Raw genomic sequence first — 15,312 nt, 5'->3', positions numbered from 1 at the left:
TGTGGTGGAAGCTGACTCCATACACAGTTTCAAGTGTAGATATGATAGAGCCCAATAGGCTCAGGAATCTGTACACCTGTTGATTGACGGTTGAGAGGCGGGACCAAAGAGCCAGAGCTCAACCCCCGCAGGCAGAATTAGGTGAGTACACACACACACACACACACACACACACACACACAAGAATTAGCCCGTAGCAGCCGTCTAACTCCCAGGTACCCATTTATTGCTAGATGAACTGGAGCATCAGGGGGAAAGAAAGTAAGAAAGTGCCTATTTCTTTCTGTATGTATGTGTGTGTGTGTGTGTGTGTGTGTGTGTGTGTGTGTGTGTGTGTGTGTGTGTGTGTGTGTGTGTGTGTGTGTTCGTTTCATGTATACCACGCGAACGAATAGTACAAAATGCACACCAAAAAATATATATATATATATATAAATGCTTTTCGAACACTCTCACTCCCGACAACATCGCCCAAAAGGCAATTCGCAAGCTGTTTAGCGCGACGAACACACAAAGTTTAAGATAATAACCCGCCTCGTGTAACGCCCCATCATTACTATGGCTGTTAACACCAACATCACCACTACTCCCCGCATACCTGTGGCAAGATCCTCGAACCTGATAACCACCTTTTGAGAACAGTTTATCGCCGACCCATCGTCACGAGACGCTAGTTGATAACGGTGGCGATAAGGGCGGTAATGGGGACACCCATAGGTCAATGGAACAACCCTCCCACGCCCTCCCTACCCCTACTTACCCCCCTCCCCATCATGCCGGGTCACCTCTGGATATCAAAACAATGCTGGACCTAATGTTTGCTAGGTAGTAACGAAGGCAGTGAATGACACGAGTTGTAATGTTATTGTTTACGCCAGATGTCACGTGGGCCGGCGCGCGCACACACACACATGTGTGTGTGTGTGTGTGTGTGTGTGTGTGTGTGTGTGTGTGTGTGTGTGTGTGTGTGTGTGTGTGTGTGTGTGTGTGTGTTGATTGACGGTTGAGAAGCGGGACCAAAGAGCCAGAACTCAACCCCCGCAAACACAACTAGGTGAGTTGAGTACAACTAGGTGAGGACACACACACACACACACTTGGGTTGGTGTTGGCTTTATTTAGAGGCGTTCACCTTCTGTGCCGTCCATGCTTGCTGTGGCACACTCAGCCGCCCACACGGACGACAGCAGGTGACACAGCGAGGACACAGATGACAGCGGGCGACACAGCGAGGACACAGATGACAGCGGGTGACACAGCGAGGACACAGATGACAGCGGGCGACACAGCGAGGACACAGATGACAGCGGGTGACACAGTGAGGACACAGATGACAGCGGGCGACACAGCGAGGACACAGATGACAGCGGGTGACACAGTGAGGACACAGATGACAGCGGGCGACACAGCGAGGACACAGATGACAGCGGGTGACACAGTGAGGACACAGATGACAGCGGGCGACACAGCGAGGACACAGATGACAGCGGGTGACACAGCGAGGACACAGATGACAGCGGGTGACACAGCGAGGACACAGATGACAGCGGGCGACACAGCGAGGACACAGATGACAGCGGGTGACACAGTGAGGACACAGATGACAGCGGGCGACACAGCGAGGACACAGATGACAGCGGGTGACACAGTGAGGACACAGATGACAGCGGGCGACACAGCGAGGACACAGATGACAGCGGGTGACACAGTGAGGACACAGATGACAGCGGGCGACACAGCGAGGACACAGATGACAGCGGGTGACACAGTGAGGACACAGATGACAGCGGGCGACACAGCGAGGACACAGATGACAGCGGGCGACACAGCGAGGACACAGATGACAGCGGGTGACACAGCGAGGACACAGATGACAGCGGGCGACACAGCGAGGACACAGATGACAGCGGGCGACACAGCGAGGACACAGATGACAGCGGGTGACACAGCGAGGACACAGATGACAGCGGGCGACACAGCGAGGACACAGATGACAGCGGGCGACACAGCGAGGACACAGATGACAGTGGGCGACACAGTGACATGACAGAGACTTGGCCCAACACCAGAGAGTGCTGGCCGGGGCGCCCATCAGGAAGCTATATTAACTCTCACTAAACTGTTGCCTGTAGACCATATTTAAACTGTGCCTTCACACACACACACACACACACACACACACACACACACACACACACACACACACACACACACACACACACACACACACACACACACACACACACACACACACACTACCAGCGGGGAAGTAAGGAAGTGTTTACTAGAGTTGGATGTGACAAAGGCTATAGGCCCAGATGGAATCTCCCCTTGGATACTAAAGGAAGGAGCAGAAGAACTGTGCCTACCACTCTCCATAGTGTATAACAAATCTCTGGCAACAGGGGAACTGCCAGAAATTTGGAAAGCAGCTAACGTAGTCCCGATATACAAGAAAGGGGATAGACAGGAGGCACTGAACTACAGGCCAGTGTCCCTAACCTGCATACCATGCAAGCTGATGGAGAAGATTGTGCGAAGAAAGCTAGTGGAGCACCTGGAGCGAAAGAACTTTGTAACAAAGCACCAACATGGATTCAGGGATGGCAGGTCCTGCCTCACAGGGTTACTTGAATTCTACGACCAGGCAACAAAAATAAGGCAAGAAAGAGAAGGGTGGGCAGACTGCATATTTTTGGATTGTCATAAAGCCTGTGATACAGTGCCACACAAGAGGCTAGTGAAAAAGCTGGAGATGCAGGCTGGAGTGAAAGGGAAGGTACTCCGTTGGATACATGAGTACCTAAGCAACAGGAGACAACGAGTCAGTGTGCAACCCATCTTCGACTCAAGTCCATTACATCCAGCGGTCAACCCTACAGACGCATTCATAAATTTTAACATGCTGTTCATTCAAAACGGGAATTTTCTCAAGTATAAATTAATATTATAATATATTAGCATATTGTGTATAAATAGGCATAGGTTAGGTTAGGTCAAGTGTTTAGGTTCTGTTGGCGATTATTTGTATTTGTAGTACGTGGGTGAAGCATTTACAGCGTTGTGGTTCGAACAAAATTCGTCAGTGAAGCACTTGTTCCGGATATGTTCGAACGTCAGCAGTTGTGAGTCGTGTGTAAACCGCTTTTCATTCATAAACAGCGGGTTTGGCGGGTGCATGGAATCACTTTTGGATCTTTGTTTGGAGGACGGGCTGCAGTGTGAGGGGTGAGGTCTCAGATTGGCGAGACGTTACGAGTGGAGTCCCGCAGGGGTCAGTCCTTGGACCTATACTGTTTCTGATATATGTAAATGATCTCCCAGAGGGTATAGAATCGTTTCTCTCAATGTTTGCCGATGATGTAAAAATTATGAGGAGGATTGAAACTGAGGACGATAGTAGGAGGCTACAAGAAGACCTAGACAGACTTAGTGAATGGTCCAACAAATGGCTGTTGAAGTTCAACCCGAGTAAATGCAAAGTAATGAAACTAGGCAGTGGAAACAGGAGGCCAGACACAGGATACAGAATAGGAGATGAAGTACTTAATGAAACGGACAGAGAGAAAGATCTAGGAGTTGATATCACACCAAACCTGTCTCCTGAAGCCCACATAAAAAGAATAACGTCTGCGGCATATGCGAGGCTGGCTAACATCAGAACAGCGTTCAGGAACCTGTGCAAGGAATCATTCAGAATATTGTACACCACATATGTAAGACCAATCCTGGAGTATGCGGCCCCAGCATGGAGCCCGTATCTTGTCAAGCACAAGACGAAGCTGGAAAAAGTCCAAAGGTATGCCACTAGACTAGTCCCAGAACTAAGAGGCATGAGTTACGAGGAAAGGCTGCGGGAAATGCACCTTACGCCACTGGAAGACAGAAGAGTAAGGGGAGACATGATCACAACCTACAAAATCCTCAGAGGAATCGACCGGGTTAACAAGGATAAATTATTCAACACTGGTGGGACGCGAACAAGGGGACACAGGCGGAAATTGAGTACCCACATGAGCCACAGAGACGTTAGAAGGAACTTTTTCAGTGTCAGAGTAGTTAACGGATGGAATGCATTAGGCAGTGATGTGGTGGAGGCTGACTCCATACACAGTTTCAAATGTAGATATGATAGAGCCCAGTAGGCTCAGGAATCTGTACACCAGTTGATTGACGGTTGAGAGGCGGGACCAAAGAGCCAAAGCTCAACCCCCGCAAGCACAAATAGGTGAGTACAAATAGGTGAGTACAAATAGGTGAGTACACACACACACACACACACACACACACACACACACACACACACACACACACACACGCACACACACACACACACACACACACACACACCGGGAGACTTGTACAAGCTCTGTGGCAGCTTCTGTGTCGCAATATTGATGCGTCAAGAAATGTTTCTCAAAGCTGGTGGATGTCTGGCCCAGGATATATCAAGCAATTACCCAACAACTACTTGCGAAACCTGTGCATCTTTTCTCAATATATATATGGCAGTTTATTTAGATATATTAAACAGTTTATGAGCTCCGAGGCCCTAGGAGGCTGTATATAACAATAATAACATTTAGTTATAAAGTTTCGATGCTGTAAACTGCTAAAAAAATTCAACCAAAGATTGAAGGAAGGTGTTCAGTTTCTTAGTAAAATGTGTAAATGCTTGTTAACTCCTGGCCAAGGTAATTTTTGTTATAAACGACCTCGTAGTGCTTCGGAGTTCATAAACTGTTTAGCAAATATAAACAGAGCAGCTATGATTAAGGAAAGATGTACAGGTTTCGTAACTGGTTGCGTAAATACTTGATGAATCCTGGCCTGGGTCGCATTTTGTCCAGGAGTTACCAGAGCACACTGGGCGTTCTCTAACAAATTACGTCGCTTTTCGCTCGTATGCACTACGGCCAACTATCGACCTAATTCAAAATGGAAATTTATTTTCCCAATTAAATTTTAGATTTTTTTTCCAAAACAGTTAAGGGTCCTCTGGTAGGCTAGGAGGGCAGGAAGTTCTCCTAAGATTTCAAAATGTCACGAAAACCGTTAATTGAAAGTATCCTCTCCTAAACTAGCAGCCTAAGCCAGAGGACCCAAAACAGAAAACGGGACAATACGTCACTCTCGCGAGCAGATTTCATTTTGAATAACGTCGATTTTTAACCTGATGGTGTGCAACCCGTTATTTTTGTAACGTAAGTAACAATAAGACTGATTTTGCGCTTCGTGTGTGAAAGGCAGAGAATGTAGAATGAGAAGAAAGCGCTCAGTACTTGGATGGGATATGAAGGCACACTAAGAGAGAGATATGAGGACAGAGTGACGGAACTGTGCACAGTCACTGGAACCATTGGGAATCGAACGCTGACCCTGCAAAAAGCGAGCCTGTTGTTATATTGACTATAGTGCCATCTTATTTTTTATAATATTTATCTTATATCTACTGACCATCCCTGTAAATGTTTTTTATTAATATATTATGTATCCCATACCCATCCCGTGGGCGGTGGTGGAAAGGGTTACAGAGGCACATAATGGGCTTAGGGACTGAACCCCATAGTTCGTTTAGCTAAACTCTCATATACACACATATATACAAATACAAATACTCAAATACATATACATAGTATTTTTATATCGCAAGTGATTCAAGAAGAGGCCTACATCAGTCTCTATACAAGGTACTTTATATCTATGGTGAGTCACACAGTTACTAGTCTTGCTCCACACCCACCCAACTGGGCGGCAGCTTTACAGTCATGTGATCCACACCCACCCAACTGGGCGGCAGCTTTACAGTCATGTGATCCACACCCACCCAACTGGGCGGCAGCTTTACAGTCATGTGCTCCACACCCACCCAACTGGGCGGCAGCTTTACAGTCATGTGATCCACACCCACCCAACTGGGCGGCAGCTTTACAGTCATGTGCTCCACACCCACCCAACTGGGCGGCAGCTTTACAGTCATGTGCTCCACACCCACCCAACTGGGCGGCAGCTTTACAGTCATGTGCTCCACACCCACCCAACTGGGCGGCAGCTTTACAGTCATGTGCTCCACACCCACCCAACTGGGCGGCAGCTTTACAGTCATGTGCTCCACACCCACCCAACTGGGCGGCAGCTTTACAGTCATGTGCTCCACACCCACCCAACTGGGCGGCAGCTTTACAGTCATGTGCAGGCTGCACCTACAGTAAGCAAATTGTTAATACTTCGCTAAGATTTCTGGCAGTACAAAATCATGACTGAAGCACTTACACATTTCTTGGACGCCCTTGATGGTGTTATCTCTGAATTCCGCGATTTGTTCGCATTCCATTATATAATAACACAAATCATGGGAATAGTTCTGCTGACAAAGTTTACATTTAGTCAAATCTACATCAGTAGATGTTGCAAACTCCCAAAGGTACTTAATTGTAGTTGACCCTAAGCCTAGCAATGGTAACATTTAGAAGTCTACTAACTTTATTGGACGATCCATACAGGTGCGGCTCTTCCTGCATAATAGAATGATGATAGATGGAGTAACTGGCTACTAGATTTTATTGCTATTCCCGGAATATTGCAGCCCTCAGGCTGCTCAAAGGCAACCCCAGATGGTAATCAATTCCACCTTTACGATCAAAAGTTTGAGCTAACTCATCAGTTCTATCATGCGTCATGAGAAGGAATGGGAAGGACTCCACAGGAACTCTAACTCCATCATTGATTGTTTCATTATGTCTGTGCCTATTTTCAGGCACAAGCTTGTCCCAGCATTGCCTTGGAGAGCTGAGTGCGGTCAAGAATGACAAAGAGTCACTTACAATTAACGTCCCGACTTTGGATTCATATACTCGTTCGAATGCGAGGATTATGGCCAACAGTTCTGTCCGGAGAGTGAAGTTATTTATACGCGCTCCACACTCATAGAGAAACAGAAGAGTCTCCCGCTGTCACAACAACTGCACTTATAGCTGCATCATGAGACAGGTACAAGGAGCCGTAAGTGTAAATAATTTGGCCAGAGAACAATTTGTTATTCTCTTTCACCAGAACATTAATTTGGTTTACTTTGTCCCTTGTAGAAGCAAGAGTTTAATCAGCTTCTTGGGTGGGAAAGGGTGGACAATAATTGGACAAGTGGTGATCTTCCGTTTGGCAAGAAAGTGTCGTTGTTGTCTTACTTCATAGAGATGATGAACATTATACATTCTGAGTGCAGTGACGGTTTTGGTAATCCATTTGGAGTAAAGATGTTTGATAGTGCCCATGCATAGAATGAATGGAATGCACAATTTATGGACTGGTAAACAGAAGAAGGGACTGGCTTTACAGTATTGGAATTCTAAGGGGCCCGGGAAAAATTGAAACAGCCAAACCACAAACTTAACCTGTCCTAGGCCTAAATAAGCAATCCATGGCCAGACATAGGCAATATTTTGTATATATATATATATATATATATGGTGTGGCTAAATATTATATATAGCTATGTATATATATATATATATATATATATATATATATATATATATATATATATATATATATATATATATATATATATATATATACATAACTAGTTTTTTAACACACTCCATACTCTCCTTCATATTGTCTGGGGCAGCTGCACAAATGCAGATGTACCTAAATATGTTAAAACAAAAAAATTCCCTTTCATAAAATATAATATTAGGAAGCAATGAAACTGCTGTATGGGTCTTAAGGAAGTAATTTTTTTCTGATGATAACATCTTTTGGCATCTGAACTAGTATCTCCCACTTGACCAGAATTGATTCCATGAGATTCGGATGCGGGAGGGGTCAATAATTGCTAGTATTTCTTAAATCACTTAACTTATTCCTTCCCCGACCAGCCGATGTCTGTCCCTGTACCCCAGACCAATGTGGGTAAGGCTAGCAGGCATCTGGCCTCCAACTTTGGACATTCTCTCTTATAGTATACTAGAAGGGGGAACCCGGCGGTGCCCGTATTTGTGCCACACTGAGTCTTCCCCCTCCTTCCCAACTCTCTACAGCCAACACGGGCAAACTTTGAATGCATTTTGACGATATCCTCAGGAATAAATAAACTAACTAATTAATTGCAGAGCTGCAGGTAGTAAATAAAAAAACTGTACTTAATAAAAATCCTGAATCATAAGTTACGGCATTTCTTCATCAACATTTAAAAGGAAATACAGAGGTAAATAATACAGCTGATTCCATCTATCTGTAGAAAAGAACACTATCAACAGGCCTGCTGTTCAACAGCAACCAAAAGAGACAGCTTATGCCATCTGTCGGGATAAAATTACACTATTAACAACAACAAACTCGCCTATAAAATACTGGTGGTGCTATCTATCTATTGGAATGAAATTGCACAACCAACAGGACAACAGCAAACCATAAAGCGGGTTGTTGGGCTGAAGCCAGCATTTCTGTACTTGCATTTTATTGATAGAAACTCTTTGTTGACATTCAGCACAACAGCCAATCACAGGAAGCGATCATATGAAGACTCCACCCAGAGGACAAGTTGCCACTTACGTAATAATATTATCAGTGATATTACGGGCAATAATTATTGCCTGCCTATTAGACACACCAGTCCTGCTTGTGACAGTCTGTTTTAACTCTAATCTATCCAAAATGTGAACCTTTCAACAATTTTAAATTGTTAATTAAATGTTAATGAAATACTGTAGTATACACCCGTTGTTTTACAAAACTGGCTTGGCGACCTAACTTGTGACATCATCCGTTGGAGACCTTTTTGCTAAATTCAGCCACTACACACACCTAACCTAACCTACCTAAGTCAGCAATTAATGTTCCTAATATAATATATCTATTAATATTGTTTAGGAAAGAAATATTTGGAAGATAACGGTAATCGCTCTTCCTGCTATAGGCAAATCGGGCCTTGCATACTAGGTCAAGTAGTGCGGCAGCCAGGTTATACAAATAGTACATGTTTGACTTATATCAAAGTCCTCCCACCCTGAAGTAATTCAGTCGAATTACTGACCCTCCCCAGAATGCAACCCCACAACAAGCTGACTAACTCCTGGGTACCCATTTCCTGCTAGGACAGGGGCTTGGTGATAGGAAACGCGGCCAACCATTTCTGAGAATAGCTTGAATATCCTCATCCCTTTGTGTGTATTTATACATCAATAAACTTATTAAATTTTATTTTTTACGAGTAGATGGATGGATATGAAGTTGAGTAGGTGGATGGATAGATACAGGGATGGATAGATACATAGATGGATAGATATATAGATGGATAGATACATGGATGGATAGAAACATGGATGGATGGATAGACAGATGAGGGATAAATAAATGGATGGATGGGTGGTTGGATGAATTGAGGGACCTCAATAAGCATATTTCAAAGGTCCCGATAGTACAGGTTCGTTCTCGACTCAGAATCGAGAATTCCGGGTTCGAATCCCGTGTGGAACAGAAATGGTTGGGTGCATTTCCTATCACCTAATGCATCTGTTCACCTAGCAGTAAGTAGGTACCCAGAAGTTAAGTCAGCTTGCTGTGGGGTTGCATCCTGGTGGGGGGGGGGTCAGTAATTAAACCTTGGGGGGGAGGGAAAGCTCGACATATGCCTAACGTGTATAAACACACTCTGGCTGCCTGTCCCCCGACACAATGAATAATTCTTATCATTAGTCATTATTTCAAATCCGTGTTAAAGACTTAAATAATAGTTTGCCATTTACAATATCGTTTTCTAATAGTTGAAATTTTAAGAAAATGTTAACAGGTAAATTTAGGATAAACTATAGTTTTCTTTGGTTTCAATAATCTGGGAGAAGAAGCCTAGCTGTTCGATGTCATCCCTCCCCCCCTTCTAATGACCATTCCCAGGATGCAACCCTAACTCGCGGGGATATATTTGTTGTTAGGTGAACAGAGGTATCAAGGGAAAAGAAACTTTACCAAAACTTTCACCTCGCAGCGAAAATTGATCCCGGGCTCTCACGACTGTGACTCAACTGCGCTGACCGCTTTCCTGTATCATCGCGTTATAGGTATACTGCCAGGCGAAGACGTGGTTTCTTGAACCGGAAACTTAAGGATTGCACTGGCCCTGGTTGGCTTGAGTTGGCTGCAAGATATTGGTGTCAGTTTGGGTGAAGGCGGCTACGAAGCACTTGATTAGGACAAATAAGGGGGGGGGGGTCCTTAGATAAGCCGTCGTGAACAAATCCACAAGGGCCGTGACGAGGGTTCGAACCTAAGTCCGAGAGGATCCCAGACAGGCCTTAATTGACTGAGCTACGACATGGTATAAGAATTGCAACCGGGAAATCAACTTGACCTACCACGGATCCTGCAGTCTTTCCGAGACACAAACCAGGTTTTTACACAATTCCCTCCATGCACCCGAGCTCTGTCAATAGGCTGTTCTACCTCTTCACCCTTACTTCATTACACACAGAAATCACAATAGCGTGATGCATTAAATAAACAAATCCACAATCCACAATAAGCCGTCGTCTTCCTGTCCTCGCCGAGGCCACTAAAGTGTTAGTGGCCAGCAGGTAAATTCAGGTAAATAAATGTCCCTTAATATCTTCCAAGTACATTCATATTTTCAAAGATATCCTCGGAATAGACACGTTCTTCTCCCAAAAAGCGCTGGATCTATAAATGTGCCATTAGACAAAAACTCTTAAATAAATTTGAAAAAATAGAAGATTGCAAACAGGATCTAGCAGATCCATTGATTATCACAATGAAGTGTCAAACAAAACAAGTGTATGAGACAAGTAACAAAATCAGCAGACTGACAGACTTTATCACCCCTCGAATGCGATTTGGCTACAAGTATATCTGGCAATTCGGCTTGCATGGGGCTCTAGATGAAGTAAAGTGTGTGTGCGAACTAAGACAGGACACTAGATGATCAGAGTATTATATTTTATAGTGTGAAGAAATAACCATTAAGATATCAATCTAAACTCACGGTGCATGAAATGACAAAAAATCTTATTACAAAAGATAAAATATCTGAAATTCTTACACTGCATCCATGTTTAGCTTCTAGAAGATAAATGACATACAGACATTAACGAATAATCTGAGTTATACTGTGCAGGGTGTATGACTAAAAAATAATATACATCAATTTTTCTATTATCCTGTAAATATCCATTTAAAATTACGTTAGGTATTGTCAAACGTCTTACCTCCAATATATATAATAATATATTATATATATATATATATATATATCTATATATATATATATCTATATATATATATATATGTCGTACCTAATAGCCAGAACGCACTTATCGGCCTACTATGCAAGGCCCGATTTGCCTAATAAGCCAAGTTTTCCTGAATTAATATAATTTCTCTAATTTTTTTCTTATGAAATGATAAATCTAACCATTTCATTATGTATGAGGTCAATTTTTTTTTATTGGAGTTTAAATTAACGTAGATATATGACCAAACCTAACCAACCCTACCTAACCTAACCTAACCTATCTTTATAGGTTAGGTTAGGTTAGGTAGCGGAAAAAGTTAGGTTAGGTTAGGTTAGGTAGGTTAGGTAGTCGAAAAACAATTAATTCATGAAAACTTGGCTTATTATGCAAATTGGGCCTTGCATAGTAGGCTGAGAAGTGAGTTCTGGCTACTAGGTACGACATATATATATATATATATATATATATATATATATATATATATATAGATATTACAATGCAATTTTTTTTACTAGCTGTCATAATGACAGGTCTATAAGAAAGTGCAGACTGGATGCAATTATTAATGTAAACATTCCCCGCTGAGGTCTGATTATGATCTTTTGTGCCCACTTGTAATCCTTTTTGCGCTACTGCACACAAAATGAGTATGAGGTGCACAATAAACTACCGCTCTCAGGATGGATGAGTATGGGGTGCACAATAAACTACCGCTCACAGGATGAGTATGGGATGCACAATAAACTACCGCTCACAGGATGAGTATGGGGTACACAATAAACATACCACTCACAGGATGAGTATGGGGTATACAATAAACTACCACTCACAGGATGAGTATGAGGTGCACAATAAACTATACCGGTCACAGCCTGACGTATGACTCACAGCCTGGTTGATCAGGTATCCTTTGGAAATGATTATCAAGTTCTCTCTTGAACACTGTGAGGGGTCGGCCAGTTATGCTCTTTATGTGTAGTGGAAGTGTGTTGAACAGTCTCGGGCCTCTGATGTTGATAGTGTAGTTCTCTACTCTCTGTTGATGTTCTCTATTCTCTGATAGAGTAGAGAACTCTATCGCTTAGAATAGGTGATAGCGAACCTATTGCACCTCTGCTTTTCAACGGGGGTATGCTGCACATCCTGCCATGCCTTCTGGTCTCATGTGGTGTTATTGCTGTGTGCAGTTTTGGGACCAGCTCCTCTAATATCGCCCACGAGTAAATTATTATTATGTATCTCTCCCGCCTGCGCTCTGGATTCAGAGAATACAGATTTAGGCTTTTGAGTCCGTCCCAGTAATTTAGATGGTTTATTGAGTTTATTTCTGATTCTAGCAGAAAGGGATTTCCTCACGCTCTCCAGGTCAGCAATTTCTCCAGTTTTGAATTTTTTTTTTTTTTTTCAGGGCTGGCCCACTAAGTGTTACTTGTTTGTGTTTACTTAGGCGGAGTATGAGTATTTATGACTCGTATGGTCGTTTCAGTAAAATTTTGTCCCACGTGTTTAACAACTTCTTCTGCTCTGTTGAATCTAAGTTGTAATCTTATTGGGTTTGTAACTGTGCACTGTGTTAGATAATGTTCCAGTGGTCTGTCGGGCATTTCTCCACAGTGCTGACATTTCCTCTCATCTTCTGGAACCTGTAAGCTTATTTCCCATGCACATGGGTATCCAAGCCTGATGCGATGTAAGTGTACTTCTGTTGTTCTACTGCTCCCCTTCATCAAAATAAGTGGATCGTAGTTGGTTAAATTTTTGTACCAACCCGCAGATCCTGATGTTGCAACTGCTGTGTTGTGGTCACTGTACATCCTTTGGATTGCTTAATTTCTAATTACATTCTTAATCTGTGATAGACTCTGTGGTATGTAAATGTCTACATTTCTTCTCTTAGTTGTAAGTTTTGCAGCTTCGTCTACAATGTAATTTCCTATTATTCCCACATGACTTGGCACCCAGTTGATAAGTACCCGTCGGCCCTGACGTTTGAGTTTTTGCATTAATGATGACATTTGTGATCAGGTGGATGTTGTCACGTGTGTGTGTTCTTGTTGCTGTCATCGTGCAACAGTATTCCACTCTAGAGAGCACTAACGTCTTGAAAAGTATCATCATTGGTATAGCATCTCTTGTTTGAGAGGTTCTTGTTATCTAACCTGTCATTTTTCTTGTAGTTGTGACGGCTATTTTATTGTGTTCTTTAAAGGTAAGGTCTTCCGACATCAGTACACCCAGATCCTTTACATTGCCTTTTCGTTCTATGTTATGATTTGACTGAGTTTTGTACATGGTTTCCGTTTTTATATTTTATATTTTTTTTCCATAGCGCAGGAGCTAGAACTTATTCTCATTAAATACCATATTATTTTCTGTGGCCCACTGAAAAACCTGATTTACATCAGATTGGAGGTTTGCTGTGTTCTCTATGTTGTCTACTCTCCTAAAAATCCCAGTGTCATCTGTAAAGGATGATACAGTACTATAGTTTGTGTCGTTGACTATGTCTGATACGAGAAAGAGTACTGGAGCAAGCACAGTACCCTGGGGGACTGAGCTCTTCACGATTGACGGTCCGGATTTTACTTTGTTGACTATTACACACTGGGTTCTGTTAGACAATTGTAGATCCATCTACCTATTTTCCCGGTAATTCCCTTTGAATGCATTCTGTGTGTTAAACACATTTCCATAATAGTTACGACTACAAATACAATACAATACATCACTCAAAACGTTTATCAAAACTGTGTACTCACTTATTTCACCTAGTTGTGCTTGCGGGGGTTGAGCTTTGGCTCTTTGGCCCCAACTCTCAACTGCCAATCAACTGGAGAGTGCGTGTATGTGTATGTGTATGTGTGTGTACGAGAGATGTACACGTATGAAAGTAAGTGTGTGTGTGTGTGTACGAGAGATGTGCACGTTAAGAGTGTGAGTGTGTACGAGAGTGTGAAGAACATCAGCGTCTGCAGTGTTGCGAAGAACATGACCTTGGAAACCGGTCATTTCCACTGTTTTTCTCCATCTTGGCGACTATTCAAGTATCGGTCTGGATTTGGTCCAATCAGGAGCCTCGATATTGCAACACCGCCGAGTTACAAGCTATTTCCGGTATTTTGGAGGCGAGGAAAGTTGACATGATGATAAAATAAATATATTTATTGGTATTTTTACGGAAAAAAATGAGTAAAGAATGACAAGAGGGAAGACTGGAGGGGAGGTGAGGATAGCATGGGAAAGGGGAAAAAGGAAAAAGGACGGGAAATGAAGGAAATGAAAGAAACTAAAGAGAAGCGTGCAATAATGCAGGAGAGGTGGTGAAGGAAGTGCTATCATTACTCCCTCCCAGTGCTCCCTGGGTCCCCTAACAACGGCACCACCGCACGCTACTCGCAACACTGTATGTAATACATCCTGCATACAATACACGCTGCATACAATACACGCTGCATACAATACCCGCTGCATACAATACACGCTGCATACAATGCACACTGCATACAATGTACACTGCATACAATACACGCTGCATACAATACACGCTGCATACAATACACGCTGCATACAATGCACACTGCATACAATACACGCTGCATACAATACACGCTGCATACAATACACGCTGCATACAATACACGCTGCATACAATACCCGCTGCATACAATACACGCTGCATACAATACACGCTGCATACAATACACGCTGCATGCAATACCCGCTACATACAATACCCGCGACATACAATACCCGCGACATACAATACACGCTATATACAATACCCTCTACATACAATACCCGCTACATACAATACCCGCTGCATGCAATACCCGCGACATACAATACCCGCGACATACAATACACGCTATATACAATACCCTCTACATACAATACCCGCTACATACAATACCCGCTGCATGCAATACCCGCGACATACAATACCCGCGACATACAATACACGCGACATACAATACACGCTATATACAATACCCTCTACATACAATACCCGCTACATACAATACCCGCTGCATGCAATACCCGCGACATACAATACACGCTGCATACA

General features: G+C 43.2%; 1 protein-coding gene across 1 annotated transcript; it reads right to left on the bottom strand.

Annotated features, from left to right (window-relative positions):
• Positions 1-1,118: 1,118 nt before the first annotated feature.
• Positions 1,119-2,045, bottom strand: LOC123765698 (keratin-associated protein 16-1-like). Its single transcript, XM_045754387.1, has one exon. The coding sequence runs from the start codon at positions 2,043-2,045 to the stop codon at positions 1,119-1,121; it is 927 nt and encodes a 308-aa protein (XP_045610343.1).
• Positions 2,046-15,312: the final 13,267 nt, after the last annotated feature.

The sequence above is a fragment of the Procambarus clarkii genome, chromosome 5 (assembly GCF_040958095.1).
Source record: "Procambarus clarkii isolate CNS0578487 chromosome 5, FALCON_Pclarkii_2.0, whole genome shotgun sequence".
NCBI classification, from domain to species: domain Eukaryota; kingdom Metazoa; phylum Arthropoda; class Malacostraca; order Decapoda; family Cambaridae; genus Procambarus; species Procambarus clarkii.
Note: the sequence above shows the minus strand (reverse complement) of the source record. Positions and strands in the feature narration are given on the sequence as shown.

Excerpts from the sequence above, each read along its gene's own strand:
- LOC123765698 (XM_045754387.1), bottom strand. The coding sequence starts at position 2,045 with ATGTCACTGTGTCGCCCACTGTCATCTGTGTCCTCGCTGTGTCGCCCG.